The 20,000-nt window shown below is 37.0% G+C and overlaps 1 protein-coding gene across 2 annotated transcripts in view; it reads left to right on the forward strand.

Moving 5' to 3' along the window:
• Positions 1-20,000, forward strand: part of LOC115216486 (transient receptor potential cation channel subfamily A member 1-like) — a 143,069-nt gene that overhangs the window by 110,349 nt on the left and 12,720 nt on the right. For both annotated transcript variants that reach the window (XM_036506704.1, XM_036506706.1), the window contains 5 exons: positions 4,064-4,144; positions 5,110-5,180; positions 11,829-11,967; positions 14,616-14,702; positions 15,745-15,917. In XM_036506704.1, coding sequence (XP_036362597.1) covers positions 4,064-4,144; positions 5,110-5,180; positions 11,829-11,967; positions 14,616-14,702; positions 15,745-15,917 — 551 coding nt within the window. The remainder of the gene's footprint in view (positions 1-4,063; positions 4,145-5,109; positions 5,181-11,828; positions 11,968-14,615; positions 14,703-15,744; positions 15,918-20,000) is intronic.

Consider the following 20,000-nt stretch of genomic DNA (forward strand, 5'->3'; position numbering starts at 1 on the left):
CCCAGTGCAGATCCTGGCCCCGCCAGGTTTACTTCTACCTGCTCGCATCCCCTCAATCTGAAACTGAACTCCTCTATGCCCAGCACTCACCCGGTTTTCTGGCCGTCTCGAAGGTTAGATAACTCCAAACCTCCCTAAGTAGGCCTACTCATCACACCACCGCGTACTAAGCCCTTATAACAGAGAAAGAAGTAATCAAACGTTAAGATTTGGATAAGTCGAATAAGCGACGATTTATTCCTCTTGTTATAAAAATAAAATTACCAAAAGAGAATGATAATTAAATTACATTCTGAGACAAGGATTTAAATGACTTCAGTTCTGCTAGGTCTGTTGTTGGGGCTGTGGTCTGCTGTCTGTTGTGGTAACAATGAATACCGGAGAAGGCTGGTTGAAGAAAGTTGTTTTACAGGCTGGTGTCTGGTTCATCGACGCTGGTCCAAAGAGACGTGTTGTGTGGTCAATAGCTGCTGCCAAAGACGAAGCGAAACAATACACGGGTTCTTATAACCTTGGGTAGGCTCCAGAGACAAAGTGGTCTTACCCACGTTGAAAACAAAGTGTTGCAAACACGTGATTTGACAGTTAGTAACCGACCAATACATGCAACTAGTTTGGAAAACCACTGGATCATTTGACTCAATGGAAAGAAAAGGTTCGGTGAGCCCATTCTGCTGTATTTAAACTTAAACAACCTAACATAATAAAAGCATTACACACTTCTGCTACACCTTCCAAGGGCAGAAAGCGGGAGATCTTATGGTTCACGCAACAATGTCTCTTCAAGTTAAATATTTATCCAAGCTATTTTTCAAAATCCAAAGCTCCAATTTCCCACCACAACATAAATACAACTTCACCTTTAATAAATCTCCGATTAAAATCTGCTACTCTGTAACACCAAACTTGGAATACATAATCGCATCCTCTAATAGGCACAAACGAAGTCTCCTTACGGTGAGCCCTACGATCTATCCTTCTGAACCCATCCCAATCTACCTGATAATAATAATACTACAACCTCGGAAACCTTACCCCCTTCAATAATAGCAACCTCGTTACAACCACCCCGGCTACTAGATACCTGACTACCGCCCACTTCCAGCCCAACACTAGTAATGATAACACCTCAGGTTCTTCTTTGAGGATAACAGATCATATGAACAAGACCAGGTCACGGATCAATCCAGCCCACAGCTGGTAGGAAAACCTGCAATTTCCGGGTCTCCCAACTTTGCCTGTTGGATGGTTTTTGTGTATGATATAATGTACTATATAAATGCCGGGTAATAACATTATGATCCCACCAGGCTAGGAACTACATACGTGGCACAGTTGATTTCAAGCGCCGCTATTGGAGTTCACATGAATTCGTTTAAAAAGCGAGCCTCTAAACTCTCAACCTCGGTAGCTACATACACAACTTCAAGTCCCGGAATATTCGCTGTACCTTATCCTGGTTCATTGTTTGAGAGATTTCTCCGTACAATACTAACCACCTTGTTTGTAAATTGTGTTAAAAAAAACCGGTCGCTATTCTCCGCCGCCATAACACTTCATTAGTCAATAGGTACCTTGACGTAATCTTTCATGTTAGCATAAATTTTACTACATCTTTGCCCATTAAGCAAAGTATCTGTAATCTTTCCTAAATATTAAGCCCTAACTTATCACTTAGCTATGTTTGCAGCTGCGTTCAGGCTTAGGCACCTCTGGCTTTACCTGGACGGTGAGCAGATGTGGTATCCGTTCGTCAGGCTGTTATTTCCACAGTTCACATCGTTTACCAAACTGAACCCATGGATTAAGTGTAGAACGAGGTTGGGCGTGTGGCATGTAGAGTGCCATCAGGCACTCGTGCTTCTCTCCCAGTCGGGCAACGCCGATGGCGGGGGTACTACCTCGTTCTTCTATAGAGGGTTAGTAGAATTTAAGTGTGACGACGTCCTGGGAGAAACCCTGGGCTTCAACGAAAATCAACTGGCCAGCCTGTTCCAAAGAACATTCGGTCCGGGGCCTATGGATAATTACCAAAAGTCCCTGTCCTGGCAATGTTACAGAGGAGCTTTACCGGTTCGAGATAAGTTCTTTAGACATAGGCGTGCACTTTCGCCGGTTTGTGCAAGATGTGAGAGGGACAGTGAAACTGTCCTGCACGCGATTGTGCAATGCCCCAAGGTGACTGAACTCTGGGCTTATGTCGAACACCTGCTGTCGCATTCGAGAAGAGTACAACCTGTCGAGCGAATCTGTAATTAAGATAGTTCCTCCGACCTCCCTGAATAGGAAGGAGCGAGTCTGTTTTCTCTCGGTAGTTGCTGTGGCGAAAGAAGTAGTATGAAAGACGAGAGTGAAAGGAATTGCAACAGGCATGTTTATCTCCAGTATCGAGCTAATCGACTTTTTCGTTTTCCACATGAAACGGAAAATAAGGCTGGAGAAGAAATGCCTGTCGCAAAGTGTGTTTCGTAAAAGATGGAAGTACATAGCAAGGATGTTACGAGTGAAAGAACCTGTTTAATCGAGAATGTAAAAAAGGAAAAAGCAAAGTCTTCAGTGTGGGTATGTGGTTTGTGGGGTCAACCGCGCCCTCCGCTTCATTTTTTGTTATTCACTCATTCTCATTTAATTGTATATATTTTGATTGTTTGATTATTCATACGTTTCGTCTCATTCGATGCCCTGACCCCAACGTTTGTTTTGTCTGTCCCCGTATTGTCCCCTCTTTTTCTCAACCTTATGGTGAATAAAGAAATTCTCTCTCTCTCTCTTCTCCTTACACCTTTCTCCATATCTCAGAATATCTTCCTCCACCACTACCCTACTCTTATTCCTTGAATTCTTTCCAGCTCCCATCTCTAATAAACTCAGTCTACTCAACTCTATTTTCCTCGTACCTTTCACAACAACCTCCTTCCTCGGCTACCCTCACCTCCATTCCTTTATTTCACTCATTCTCTCTTCCTGTCTTTCTCTATAGCTAGCGGCCATCCCTAGCTGATTTAAGATCTGCATTGAGACATACCACAACCAGTGGCGCCACCTTTCACCATATTGGCCTCCTCCCTCAGGCTCATCTCTTCTACCTCCATTCACTTCCCCGATTACTGACCTCCTCCTACTTCTCCCCACCATGTATCTCTTCTTGCTCTTCTACTTCTCTCCTTCTCTACTTCCCTTCCCTAATCTGCTTATATCTATCCTTTCCATGCCTTTTACTCCTTCCTCGTTTCCACTTCAACCTTTAAATTTCTCGCATAACTACCTGAACTGCTATTGCCAAATTCTTTCGAATAGTAATATCTCTATGCGACAATTCACTGGCGGTATAGCCATAACGTTTTGCACATTCCGTCTAATAGACATGTACATAACAATCATTACGTAATTCCGAATTTCCAGAAACAGCCGTCGAGTTAAAAAAGGTATGCATTCTCTTCTTAGTATTGTGTATTTTATATTGTATGTAAATTCATTTGTGTGTGTGAGTGTGTTGTGTGTGTGTGTGAGTGTGTGTGTGTGTGTGTGTGTTGTGTGTGTGTGTGTGTGTGGTGTGTGTGTGTGTGTGTGTGTTGTGTGTGTGTGTGTGCGCGCGTTTGTTTGTATATATATATATATATATATATATATATATATATATATATATATATATATATAGGTCCCGGGTTGAGTCGGGGTTAACCACAGTAAATAAGGTACTCAATACATAGCAGAGTAAATTAATTTATTTTATAGAAGGAGCTTCTACAGGACTAGAACTGTTTCATTCAAAAGAAATCATTATATATATATATATACTTTATATGTGCGTCAGCAAGACTACCATTGGTTTCATGCAGAGAGAAATTTCTCAGCAATTATCAACCCGCCTACATGGAACGTTGATACTCGTCTCCATCTTGGATGTTAAACCACAAATAAAGAATATCTGTTCACCAGTGTGGTGTTGCGCATTCATTCTCAGTGTTCAGTGTTATCGTATGTATGTATGTATGTATGTATGTATGTATGTATGTATGTATGTATGTATGTATAACTAATGTTCTTCATTCTTTTTCGGCAGATTGAGTACAACTTCAAATATTTACAGAGCCCTGAAGATGATTCCGGTGATTTTGAACGCAAACCGATGACTATTCTTAACGTAAGTATACATCTACAGAAGCTTCTAATCTAAACAAAACTACAGACATCTATTGACTCCTCTAGTCATAATGGGTCGTTGGATAATCATTTAGTTTCACCAAACCCAGGATCTCTGCAATCAATAACGACGCAATATTTGAATTATAGATCATAAGTGAATGAAATGATAGTCGATTTCTTGGTGTTCGTGTTGCTTTCTATCGCATTATGATTGATTACTCCAGCTAAGTAAAGTGAACTGTTGTCGACGGATTATCTTCACGCGTTGATTTACATTAGCGATTGTGAGACAATATGACACATCGACCTTTCAGTAGATGTGTAACTATTTGGTCGGCTATGATATGCCCTTTCATTTTGATAATTAAAAAAGGTTATGTACATATATATATTCATACATAAACAGAAAAACCGTCAGACAGACAGACAGACAGACAGACACACACACACACACACACACACACACACACACACACACACACACACACACAAACAGACAGGCGGACGGACGGGTGGACAGCTAGACAGAGAGACTGACTGACAGACAGACAGACAGACAGATAGATACATACATACATACATACATACATACATACATACATGCATACATACATGCATACATACATACATACATACATACATACATACATACATACATACATACATACATACATACATACATACATACATACATACATAGAGAAGAGGGTGAGAGAGACAGAGAGAAAGTATTGGACTAATAATTGTAGATTTATAATCTTTTTACCATTTATCTTCGTTTGTCAATCCAAGTCGTTGGATTATATATTTATAAAGTCCAATAATTGCACTAAAGAAACTTGAATGTATTAAGATGATGTTGAAGGATTATAAGATAACTCTTACTAAATAGTTTCTGTTACACTCTTTACAAGAATTGAAGGAATCCAGATGTAAATGCCTTTTACTTTTTGCTTTTTACAGGAAATGGTTAAATATGGCCGCGTGGACTGCCTTAGCCATCCTTTAACTATAAATTACTTATCAATGAAGTGGTAAGCACATTTTTAACTTATATACTTTATATATATATATTATATATATATATATATATATATATATATATAGTATTCGATACACATAAGGGGTGAAATATAATTAATTTAATAAAATTAATAAATTTCACCTAGTAGTTTTTTCGGTATGGAGATGACCATATTCGGTAAGGATTATATATAATTATAATAAAGGGTTAATTGCAACAAGTTGCTGAAACCACAAACCGAAAATATTAGAAATAGCAGCCAAATAGGTTACCATTACTACTACTAGAAAAATAAGTATCCACAAACAAACAGAATTTGTAACCCGTATATGGTAAAGAGAAAGAAGATAACGAAATCACAGCCTACTTGGATCAATTATGGACGAATTCGTTTCTGGATTAGAATCGAAAATTCATTTCCTAATCAACATAATATTTCCTATAAATCTAGAAATGCTAGGAAAAAACTCACCCATCATATTAATTCGACCAGGTGACATCGAACGATATAACGGTCTGCCAGCATCTCCACATTTATATAAACAGGCGAATTCGTATCTCCCTCCAAAATTTCACCACGTGAGTTACAAAAACAGTACCACCGAAACGGAGTTTCGCAGATTCATTGTATGGGAGTAATAGCATTCGATACACATGTGGGGTGGAATATAATTAATTTAATAAAATTAATAAATTCCACCTAGTAGTTTTTTCGGTATATATATATGTATATGTATATATATATATAATATATATATATATATATATATATATATATATATATTAATAATAAATATTAGGGAATAAATCCAAACTTACAGGGAAAAATCAGATTTAGGATTGAATCCAATTTTATAGTAAAATATTATATTATATTAAATTAGAGACAAAACCACTATTAGGCAAATCAAACAATGAAAAACTTAAGCCAATACATAAGATTATTTAATTTATATTATTTAAATATATAACAAAATTATCAAAAAATATAATTAATATCACACTACGATCGTTTCATGCCTGCTAACTTCTTCAAATTTTTGAGTCACAGTCATTCATCAGGTGGTTTAAATATTTATCTTGGCGGTTTAAACCTCGTCAAGATAAATATTTAAACCACCTGATGAATGACTGTGACTCAAAAATTTGAAGAAGTTAGCAGGCATGAAACGATCGTAGTGTGATATTAATTATATTTTTTAATAATTTTGTTATATATTTAAATAATATAAATTAAATAATCTTATGTATTGGCTTAAGTTTTTCATTATTTGATTTGCCTAATAGTGGTTTTGTCTCTAATTTAATATAATATATATATATATATATATATATATGTTTATATATATATCTACATACATACACACATGCACACACACGCACACACACACGCGCATGCAACAACATATTAGTCAAGCACTAAACGTGCTTGACCCAACAAGATGTTGGGCCGAGCTCAAATGAGCCTTAACTATAATTCCGTAACCTCACTGATCATTAGAAATATCTATTTCTCAATTTTTTAATTTCCATTAACTTTCTTAAACTTGGTTAAAATTGCATATACTTTGTGTTAAACTATTCATTGTATTACAACCTTTGCTTTCATATAATTTTTATAGCATAATAATTAATAATTATAATAAAAATTGGATCTTTTCGATTTGAACGGCAGTTTTTAAAAATAATTTCTAGGTAACTAAAAAATTTTAAACTTTGTATACTGGTAGAATGTGTTTATAAAACATCTTTTTCTCTTGGCTTTATTGAGAAAATTCTATGGTTTGTAAGATATTTGTTGTTTTTTTTTTTTTTTTGCTTCAATTTCTGCAATTTCAACCAATCAAATACGTCTATTGAGGTAAAAAAAAAAAAAAACATTCTGTGCCGTATGAATATGTCCCTCGTTTAAGAAACAGATTGGGTTTATTTACATTTGTGAAGAAAAAAAGATACCCTTCCCCCACCCCTAACCCTAACCCTAACTAACCCTAACCCTAAAACAGATTGAAATGCAATAGATCGATGCTAGGGTCATAATTATGGGTGACAATTTCATGACATCGCTAGAAAAAAACTGCCGTTCAACCCGAAAAGATCCTAAAAATTTTTTAACATTATTTTCTCAAGACCCTCTTCCTATTCACATTTCGCTCGGCACTCTATTTTACTTTTACTTATCTTTTCCCACTCTTCTTTCTGTTTGTTTACCCTCTCTCCCACTTATTCTCCTCCCCTTTCTATCAGTTATCTCCTCTTTATATATCTATCTTTCTGACTGTCTATCTGTCGGTCTCTCCGTCTTCCTTTCTCTCTCTTCCTCTCTCTCTCCCTCTCTCTCTCTCCCTCTTTTTCTCTCTCTCTTTCTATCTCTATCTTTCTCTGTCTTTCTCTATCTTTTTGTCTGCATTTCCCTCTTACATTCTTCCTTCTCCTACTGCCGTAACTCCCTCTCTTTCTCTCTTACATGCTTCTCCCGAACATGCTTTGCTACCCTTTCTTTCTTGTCTACTCTGCCTATTCCTCTCTACCTCACACCACTAGAGAAGTTAAACTGCCAATCGGGTCATATCTTCTCTCTGGTTATGTCTTGTCTCGGATCTTTTCGGTTTGAACGGCAGTTTTTTCTAGCGGTGTCATATGAAATTGTCACCCATAATTATGACCCTAGAATCAATCTATTGCATTTCAATCTATTTTAGGGTTAGGGTTAGAGTTAGGGTTAGTTAGGGTTAGGGTTAGGGGTGGGGGAAGGGTATCTTTTTTCTTCACAAATGTAAATAAACCCAATCTGTTTCTTAAACGATGGACATTTTCATACGGCACAGAATGTTTTCACCTCAATAGACGGTCACTGATTGGTTGAAATTGCAGAAATTGAAGAAAAACAACAGCAAATATCTTACAAACTATAGAATTTTCTCAATAAAGCCAAGAGAAAAAGATGTTTTATAAACACATTCTACCAGTATACGAAGTTTAAAAGTGTTTAGTTACGTGGAAATTATTTTTAAAAACTGCCGTTCAAACCGAAAAAAATTTCTTACTTTATGGAAAAGGAGTTCAACAAAATGTTCAAACCTTAAATTTTTCTTTAAAAAAAGTTGTTGTTTTACAGGAAAAGGCTTAATAATACGTTGAGCCTTCAAAAGCTAGAAACTAGAATCGAAAAAGTAAAAAAATTTAATTGATATTTGGATGCACTTTTTGAAAAAATAATAGTTTTTTTTAGTAATAAACTCTTCTCTTTTATTCCTTCTCTTGCTTTTTCTTTTCTCTCCTCCATTCCATTTTTCAATCCTTTCTCTTCACCTGGGTCATCAACCTTCTTCCTAGACCTATCTCTCTTTCATGTTTCTTCTTTCTCCCCCTCTCTCCCTCTCACTGACTCGCTCTCCCTCTTTCTCTTCCTCTCTCTCCCTCTCTCTCCCTTTCCATCTCTCTCTCCCTTTCCATCTCTCTCACCCTCTCTCTCTTCTTTTCTTTTTCTATCTTCTTCCTTATTTCTTTTTCTCTTCTTTATTCCCTCATTCGCCGCCTTCCATCTGTCCTCTTCAAATAGCTCATTATCCTTCTTCCGGGACCTATCTTTGTTTCATGTTTCTCTTCTCCCCCCCCCCTTATATTTTCACTTTTCTCTCCACCATTCCATTATTTATCTCCTTCCGTCCTTAATCCCAATCAAAGGCTTCTCTTGTGCTTCTAAAAGTAATTATACAGTAGCAGCGCGATAAAGTGATGGTTTGTTGCCAACTTAATGTTGCAGTCTCAGGAAAGGGAAGAATGCTACTGCTATTTAGCCCCAGGAAACATCGTTTCTAGCTGGTTACGTGACACAAGCGTTCTGTGTCCTAAGTTTTTCAAACAGAGGAGATAAGCACCTCCATCCTGCAAATCCAGAAAAATTTAAAGTTTGAACATTTTGTTGAAGGCTTTTTCTGTAAAACAGGAATTTTTTGTTCCATTTAAATATACAAACTTATATTTCGTTTTTAGAAGCATTGAATGTGTATTGTATTATTCAGACAAGAAAGTAATATTTCCAGCGCACGGCCAGTTTAGCTTAATGGTAGGGTACTCAGCCGTTTTCTGAGAGATGCAGGTACGAGTCCTGTAGCTGTTTCTTGACACCTTTTTTTCCGACTTGCAAGGGTAATAACACCCAATTTTTCTACTGTTTTCTCGGCGATACTCCCTTCGAAATATTACTTTCTTGTCTGTATAATTTATATATATATATATATGTGAGTGTGTATGAGTATGTATGTATGTGTGTGTGTGTGGTGTGTGTGTGTGTGTGTGTGTGTGTGTGTGTGTGTGTAATATATCTATCTACGTGTGTGTACTTTCTTTGTGTCTTTGTCCCCCACTACCGCTTGACAACTGGTGTTAACTTACGACGGAATACATCGTTACGTTAATGTTGGTTGCTTATCATTTTCAGGGAAACGCACTCTCTGCTCATCTGTTCTCGAAACAGCGGTTAGGTACAATCTGCACACGTTACTTCCTCTTCATGTCCTATACTCATGTAACAACTCAACCCTGGTATTTAAATACATATATGTCATAAGGTAACCTGATACCAATTTTCTTCCTTGTCAACTGGAAAACTGTCTATGGCCAATCGTCATTATGCAGCTTAATATCTCTGGAGTTGGAGTTTTAAGCACCAAGTCAAACTGAGCACATCATCAGATGTAATATCACCTGAATTATATATATATATATATTATATATATATATATATATATACATACATACATACATGCATGCATGCATACATACATACATACATACATACATACATACATACATACATACATACATACATACACATGATTATATTTTATATATATTGGGTCATCCCATAAATTATGCGGGTTTTTCAATTGCATGAACTTAAAATCGGAGGGAGACGGGATAAACTACTTGCATCAACTTGCTATAAAAGGAGGTAGTGATTTTACCTTGTTCTTATTTTTAGTGCAAGTTTTGAAGAGTGCAGCTCGATTTTAACAGTTATTTTTTCAAAGCCATAATGGAAGTGACTAAGGAGCATATTCGGCATATTTTGCTTTATGAGTTTAATTAAGGCAACAACACAATGGAAAGAGAGAGGAATATTAATGCAGTATATGAGGATCGGAGAATAAGCGTAAACCAGTGTCAATGGTGGTTCCAGAAATTTCGAGCCGGAAACTACAGCCTAGAAGACGAGACTCGTCCTGGAAGATCTGTAGAGCTCGACGAGGACGTCCTGCAAATCCTGGTGGAACAAAATCTTATTGTAACTGTTAAGGAAGTAGTATTTGGTCATTCAACCATTCATCGACACATGCATGCCAGCGGAATAGTCAGCAAATTGGGTCTATGGGTTCCTCACAAACTTTCCGAGTCTAATCGCACAGAGAGAGTGAATATGTGCTCTTTTTTGCTGTCACGTCTCACGAATGAACCTTTTTTGGACCGAATAGTGACTGGTAACGAGAAATGGGTTCTCTATTAAAATGTCAAGCGCCGAAGACAGTGGGTAGGGAAAGGAGAAATACTGGCACCCCAAGCTAAAGAAGGTCTTCACCCACGTAAGGTGTTGTTATCTGTTTGGTGGGATATGAAAGGTTTAGTTCACTTTGAACTTTTAAACCCAAATCAAGCAATAACAAAGGAGCTCTACTGCGAGCAGCTGGAACGGCTTAAGTCAGCGCTAGAAGAAAAACGACCATCTTTGGTTCCAAGACGAAAGGTGTTCTTCCATCATGATAATGCTCGGTCACATACAGCAAGGATGACATTCCAAAAGACTGGAGCAGTTTGAATGGGAAACGATGCCCACTCACTATATTCACCAGGCATTGCTCCATGTGAATTATCATTTATTCCGCAGTCTTCGAAATTATTCGGAGGATAAAAATATGAATTCTGTAGACGAGGTCGGAACAGTACTGGAGGAGTATTTTGGAAGTAAATTTTGGAAGAGCGCCTTACAAGTCTACCAGATAGATGGAAGAGCATTGTAGAAAATGAAGGAGTGTATATTTTAGATTAAAAAGGAACTTTGTTTAACTTAATTTTAAAAATAAAAGTATATTTATGGGATGACCCAATATATATATTCTTTTATTTTTTTATTTGTTTCAGTCATTTGACTGCGACCATGTTGGAACACCACCTTTAGTCGAACAAATCGACCCCAGGACTTATTCTTAGTAAACCTAGTACTTATTCTATCGGTCACTTTTGCCGAACCGCTAGATTACAGGGACGTAAACACACTAGCATCGGTTGTCAAGCGATGGTGATGGGGACAAACGCAAACATATATATATATGTGTGTGTGTGTATGTGTGTGTGTGTGTGTATGTGTGTGTGTATGTATGCTTCCAAATCCACTCACAAGGCTTTGGTCGGCCCGAGGTTATAATAGAAACACTTGTCCAAGGTGCCACGCAGCGGAACTGAACCCGGAACCATGTGGTTGGTAAACAAGCTGCTTACCACACAGCCACTCCTATACATACATGGGTCTCAGTGTATGTATATATATATGCTTTGTGTTGATATTCACCATGTCTTCAATATAATCACAATATATTTACAATATATATATTGCTTCATATCAAAACTGAGTGTCGATTTTTCTTTCCTTTTCTACAAGGATGGCGTATGGTCTTCCGATATCCTTAACCAGCTATTTTTTCTACATCATATACATGGTTTCCCTGTCAATTTTCGCCCTCACGAACAAACAGATTGAGAAGAACTCCACATCTTTCAGTTATGAAACCTTTCATCACGTATGTTATGTTAAATATAACAATCATTTCATAATGTAATTTTTTGCCAATTCGGCTACTTTGACATATAATGATGGTTACTAATCAAATAATTCTTTTTCAGTACCAATTATTTACATATATATATATATATATATATATATATATATATATATATATATATATATATTATATATATGTATATAGACCTGAACATAAGCTTCAAGGTTCATCCAAGACTGGGACCACGGGCCATACGTCCCCTGTCCAATTCAAGATCACAGCATACTTATACACTACAACATAATTTCTTTTCCTCAACAGGCCCTGCCCTATTTAACATTGTCCCGAAAGAGATCAAAGAGGAACAGGATCCCATCAACTTTAAACGGAGTCTGGATAGATTCCTTCAAAGAATACCAGATAAGCCACCCATAATTGGATACAACTCACCCAACAAAAACTCACTACTTGAATGGACCATAAGCAAAACTTGACTTAAACAGGATTCAAATAATCCTATCAGGTGGTGCTATTAAGTTAGACATGGCCTGGACCAATCATTGGTCGAAACACATCTAAGTTTATCTAAGTTTATATATATATATATATATATAAACAATTGCCGCGTGGAAGGTGTTTATAAGCCATTTAAGAAACACACAAAAACCGTTAGATTCACTTCAACATTTAAATTTAATTTGTCAAAATATTTTCGTCGCTTTGAGACCGCGACCTGTTCACTGACAAAACTTCCTACTGCATCTATCTAGCCAAAATGCATGTTGTGCAGTTGATTTGCCTTGATTAGATTCAATTGATTCCCTCTTTTTTCACTATAATTTTTATTCGAATATATATTTCTTTGTCATTGTTTTATCATCACTGTCTTTTCATCACTATTACATATAATAATTTTCATTCCTACATATTATTAATTTATATGCCTGTTTATAGGCATAAGTCACGTTTTTGCCGAACTTACTTTCTGGGCACGTAACCACATCAACACCGAGGCTATGATAGAAGATATTTGCCCGAGGTACCATGCGATGGGGCTGAACCCGGAACTATGTAGTTAAGAAGCAAACTGCTTACTACACAGCCACGTTTGTGCATATATATATATATTATATATATATATATACAGAGAGAGAGAGAGAGAGTAAAAGAGAGAGAAAACAGACAAACAGATACACTTGCATACATACATATATATATATATATATCTATATATATATATATATATTATATATATATATATATATATATATATATATATATATGTTAATAAAATAGAACATATGCATATATATAAACATATATGTACGTACCTACCTCTACATGTACATATACACGCATATATGTGTACAGGACACCAAAAAGACGTCGAACACATAGAGAGACGAAACACATAGACACAAACCAAGGAACAAGACAAGCAAAAAAAAGAGAGATACAGGACAATAAGCACAACGAAAAATCCCCTTCTTCAGTCGCTAAGGTTTCATCTACTAAACGTTATATATATATATATATATATATATATATACATACCTTCATGCATATACATGCACACATATTCTTCTCATTTTTGACATGAGAAAATCTTAAACACATAGTTGATTTGAGAATGTGAGCTTCTTTATAAAAGCAAATAGTTCTCAGAAATTATCGTGTGAGGTGGGTTTTTTTAAAGGCCTACTTTTGCTGTTTTTTCTTTCTTTCTTTAAGCCTTTTGTTGTTGTTCTTATTCTAGAAAACGCTCCTTTAACTGGCATCTAGCTTTAGCATGCCTACATTTCATATGTCACCGTTGTAGTTTTACTCACCACAAAAATTTATTGTATAGCCAACGTCCAAATTGTCATCACGTTCCGACTGCATTTTGCAAACAAGTTAGCTGTAACTAGCAGTTATTAGTAGGGTGTGTTCAAAGTAGAGTAACAACCGTCTTCTTCAGTTTTGAATATCAAAAGTTAACAGACCGGCTTAGGAATATCATTGGATCTGTCCAGCGCTTCTCATCACTTTGACATTTAGTGAATATGTTTTCTTTTAAAACTTTATAGTAATATTCGACACAATCACTGACATTTTTTACTTTGCGACCGTTAGATTTAAACAAATGCGATGAAAATATGTGCGGGCTGGGAGTGGAGAGAATTAAAGACCAGAATCTAGTTTGTGGACAAAAAGCTTTGTTACTTAAAGCTTGATTTTTTTCAATAGGAAGACAGAAATGAAAGAACGACTCCAAGGTAGTCTAGCACCAATGTGAGAAAGGAAAACTTTGTAGGCGCTCTTCCTTAAGCAAGTCTACGAATTTTGTCGATGTTGTTCTCTAGCCTTAGGTAATCCCTGGCCACGTAGACCTATGGTTAAAAGCATTCTGGTCATGGCCATCCTGTCTTATTTTCTATCAAAAGCTGTCTAGGAAGACGGTTGGATGTGATTTAAGCGAGATTTCGTTACTATTTCTAGTCTCCCTAGTGGATTCATCAAGTTAATGCTAATTTTAGAATTAATCACTTTGTGTGAATAGCCAATACATTGTCCCTTACAATGCAAAATATTTCGTTAAAATTGGAATATTTCATGCCTAAACAATTTTTTCTTCTTGAAAGAGAATATTTTTCTTTAAAATTGTTTCTTTCTCTTTCTTTCAGAATCATCAAAACTATTTCCTTAGTACCATAATAGTGGCTTACAGTCTTATTAATATTGTCCGTGCAATCGTACAATTAATTCAACAGGTTGGTATAGTCTAAGCTTTCATATTCGAAAGGATAATATGTCAATTTTCTAAAACCATACTCAACAGTACTTGCTTCAGTTTCAGAACAATATTCCAGTTAATGTTACGTTCCGAGTTCGAATTCCGCCGAGATCGACTTTGCCTTTCATCCTTTCGGGGTCGATAAATTAAGCACTAGTTGCGTACTGGGGTCAATCTAATCGACTGGCCCCCTCCCAAAAAATTTCGGGCCTTTTGCCTAGAGTAGAAAAGAATATTCTAGTTAATGTGTCAAAATTAACTTATCCAGCCGACAGGTCTGCCTTATCCGTCGTTGATGTACTGAAGTACTTACAGACAACAACGTCTACTTTGTCATTCATTCCAAGCATTCCATTTCATGGAAGAAGGCAAATGAAAGAAGTGGGAAGGGAAAAAAAACTTTATCTTCGGTTTTCAGCTCCTGGTGGAATCGTTGGCGTATCATTATGAAATCAATGTGTCTTGCGCTTCTAAATCTGGCAGATACTATCCCGATCCGGGTTTGACGACAGCCAATTTTTTTCCAAGGATTAAGACAGAGAGGAATAGAAGGAGAGGGAGAGACGAGAGGGGGAAAGAGGAGGGACGAAGAGAGAGAGAGAGAGACAGACAGACAGACAGACAGACAAAAAACGATGAAGAGTCACTCCCAGTATTACAACGTTACTTTAGCGGCTCCAGAGAGATGAAAGACAAAAACAGATCACGGCAGGATTTGAACCCGGAAAATAAAGAGTCGGAACAATTATCAGAAAAAAAGAAAATGTTCGCCAATCTAACGATTCTGCCAGTCTACCATATCACTTATGTTTAACATTAAGACTAAGCCTGAAATTTGGAGGAAGCGAGCTGTCTACAGCATCGACCTGATCGCTCCTGGCATTTAATTTTATAGGATATTTGTATGAATATATTGGAGTGGGGATAAATATGAAAATAATTGTGTGCGTGTAATTTTTTTCACAAATATTAAGATTTTCATGTAATTAACCTTCCATTAATAACTACTTCTCTTTCAGAGACTAAACCATCTATTCGAAGGAAGTGTCGTACTGGAATTGTTCCTTCATGTTTTGACATTGATTTTCATCTGTCCATTTCTGATTGATACTAAATTCGATTCATTTCAATGGGAAGCTGGTATTTTTGCCATTTTCATTGCCTGGTTCAATTCTCTCTTATATTTGCAAAGGTAATGCTTATCTTTCTTTTCGTCTTTTTCATGATATACTGTTCACATATACTCATAAAATTGAGTCAGAGATTACCTCCCCTTGTCACTGGCGTAGTAGAAGTAATAATAATCATTTCTACTGAAGGCACAAGGCCTGGAATTTTGGGGGAAGGGGAAGAGTCGAATACATCGATTCCAGTGTTTCACTGGTACTTAATTTATCGACCCCGAAAGGATGAAAGGCTAAGTCGACCTCGGCGGAACTTGAACTCACAACGTAACGGCAGACGAAATACTGCTAAGCATTTCGCCCGGCATGCAAACAATTTTGCCAGCTCGCCGTCTTAATAATAATAATAATAATAATAATAATAATAATAATAATAATAATAAATTCCTGCTTTACTGCTCTTAGATATCTTTGCATGACCTTACTATTTGGTTTTCATAAAGACACACACATGTACACAATATACATTACACACACACACACACACATACAAACATATATATACATACATGCATTCATACACACATACATACATACATACATACATACATACATACATACATACAACATACATACATACACATACATACATACTACATACATACATACATACATACATACATACATACATACATACATACTACATACATACATACAACATACATACATACATAATACATACATACATACATACATACATACATACATACATACATACATACATACATACATACATACATACATACATACATACATACATACATACATACATACATACATACATACATACATACATACATACATACAACATACATACATACATACATACATACATACATCATACATACATACATACATACATACATACATACATACATACATACATACATACATACATACATACATACATACATACATACATAACGATTATTTACATATTTAGTTTAAATAGTCCTGGCAGGTTCGAGCGCAAAATATGCTGGTCGCTTTAAGAGAACATTATAGGAAAACAACTTCCTTTTACGACGACAACGTGTTCACAAGACACTCGGCTCGTTGGTCCGGGTACTCTTGGTTCAGGAAGCAGGACGTGTCGAAACACCAACGTTCTAGAACCCCTTGCACAGGTGAGTCGTATGTGTTATGAATACATAGTCATCGTAAAAGGGAAAGGTTGTTTTTCCCATTACGTACACAACAGTGACCAGAATATTTTGCGTTCTAACCTGCCTGGACTTACTGAATGGTTTCACATCTCCTTGTACACGGTGAAAATAATATTGTGATTTCGTTCAGACATAGTGATACTAAATAGTTGTTAGGGAAGCACTCCGTCGGTTACGACGACGAGGGTTCCGGTTGATCCGATCAACGGAACAGCCTGCTCGTGAAATTAACGTGTAAGTGGCTGAGCACTCCACAGACACGTGTACCCTTAACGTAGTTCTCGGGGATATTCAGCGTGACACAGAGAGTCACCTTTGGAATACAGGTGCAACAGAAACAGGAAGTAAGAGTGAGAAAGTTGTGGTGAAAGAGTACAGCATGGATCACCACCATCCCTGCCGGAGCCTCGTGGAGCTTTAGGTGTTTTCGCTCAATAAACACTCAGAACGCCCGGTCTAGGAATCGAAACCGCGATCCTACGACCACGAGTCGGCTGCCCTAACCACTGGGCCATTGCGCCTCCACAAATAGTTGTTAGAATTCAATATATACATATGTACTCAACTAACACTTTGTTCTGAAACACGTATACTGAGTTCCGCACCAGGTCATTAGTTTCGTAATGCCTTAGTGATATATATGTGTGTGTGTGTGTGTGGTGTGTGTGTGTGTGTGTGTGTGTGTAAGTATGTATATATATATATATATATTATATATATATATATATAGATAGATAGATAGATAGATAGATAGATAGATAGATAGATAGATAGATAGATAGATAGATATAGATGTTGATATAGACGAAAGACACCTATTATTATGTCCTGTTATTTGTATTTGTGTAAAATTCTCCGTTTTTTCCCGTCCTTGTTTTCGTATATATTCGCTGCTTCCTTCCAAGGAATCTAATGCTTAGTTTTCCTTGGGGCTGGCCAGATTGGAGCAATCTCGCGTATAACCAGCCGAAATTGCAAAGAAAACTCCGAATGACCCGTCCTTGTTTTCTTTGTATCGTCTATCTGGATGTTTTGTTGTCCCTTTTTTGTATCAGCTGTCTGGATGTTATATATATATATATATATATATATATCATCATCATCATCATCATCATCATCATCATCATCACCATTATCATCTTCGTTTAACGTCCGCCTTCCATACTAGCATGAGTGGGACGGTTTCACAAAAGCCACCGAGACCGAAGCCTGCACCAGACTTCTGTGACTGTTTTGGCGGGATTTTTACAGCTGGATGCCCTTTCTAACACCAACCAACAGGTGTTTTGCTGTAGAGGAAGTACAAGGTTGCCCGGCTGGAGAGAGAGAGAGAGAGAGAGAGAGAGAGAGAGAGAGAGAATGAAGACAGAAACAGGTGTGCTACCGCAAAGGAAATACACAGTTACCCAGCCTGAGGGAAGTGCAAGAGAAGGAGAGAGAGAGAGTGAGAGACAGCGGGATAGAGATGGTGGCAAAATGCCGGGCATACTCCATACTCTTGAGGTTCGAACGCAATAATATAAGTTACAGGATATTGCAAAGGAAGAGTGATCATAGAGTGCAAGTAAGAAGCGAATAACATGGGCGTATATATAGTCGACGGGTGCTACCGGATAGCAGTGATACAGAGGAACAGGGCCGTGTGGACAGGAAAAGCAACTTAGACCCCGCTACATGTCTAAATTCAAGAACTGAACTTTTGGGATCATGTCCATATGTGGCTAAATATTTGTTACGTTTTTGGTCCTCCCAAGATCACATATAGAACCTGCTTTTTATATTGTGTCCACGTAAAAGCTTTTAATCTCTCTATACTTTATATGTATAAATATATATATCTTATATATTTTTACATATCTTTTACATATTTATAGAGATATATTTTTATAGTCTTATTGCTTTATATATTTTTACACATTTTTTCTGTATTTTACCTTTCACCCTGCATTTTTCTTGTGCATGTGCGTATATACACGTCTATATACGTGTATATGAACTGTTTTGTGTGCGAGTCTGTGTGTGTGTGTGTGTGTGCGTGTGTGCAGGTTTGTATATATGTACATGCATACGTACATGTGTATGGTTGCATATATACGTGGGTGTATATGCGAGTGTGAGTGAGCATATGCATATATAGCATGTATGTATTTTAGACGTGCATTTGAATATAATTGCATGTATAGGTTGTGCGCCTGTGTGTGTATGTGCGCGCGTGTGTGCAGATATATATATATATATATATGTGTGTGTGTGTGTGTGTACATCATGCATGTGTGTGCGCGTGTGTGCGGGTATGTATATATGTACATGCATATGTACTTGTGTATGGTTGCATATATATGTGGGTATACATGCATATGTTCCACGCGAGTATGAGTGAGCATATAGCATGTGTGTATTTTTAGACGTGTATTTGAATATAACTGTGCGCGTATGGGTATGTGCACGTGTTTGTGTGTTGTGTGTGTGTGTGTGAGTGCGACGTGTGTGGATATGTAGACGTGTACATGCATGATTGCATATATATGCATCTATTGGCGTATGTGTGGGTGTGCATGTGTGTTTCATGCGAGTGTGAGTGAGCATATGCATATAGGCACATGTACGTGGGTGTGCGTGCGCGCATGTGTATGTATGTACATGCACGCATACGCCATTGCTATGAGCATTTTTACACCTTTACTTTTTAATTCCTCCCCTTTAGTTTTTTTCCCTCATTTAACGGTCATTTACACAGCATATTTTGATTACCACGATAACTGAAGAGATGCCGGTGCAAGCTTCCGCCCCCCGAAATCCGAAACTCGGAGTTTTATTATGTCAACCAAATAATTGTCACGTATTATATTACAGATATATATATATATATGTGTGTGTGTGTGTGTGTGTGTGTGTATACCCACACACATATGACGTGCTTCTTTC

Source organism: Octopus sinensis, linkage group LG10 (assembly GCF_006345805.1).
Source record: "Octopus sinensis linkage group LG10, ASM634580v1, whole genome shotgun sequence".
NCBI lineage: Eukaryota > Metazoa > Mollusca > Cephalopoda > Octopoda > Octopodidae > Octopus > Octopus sinensis.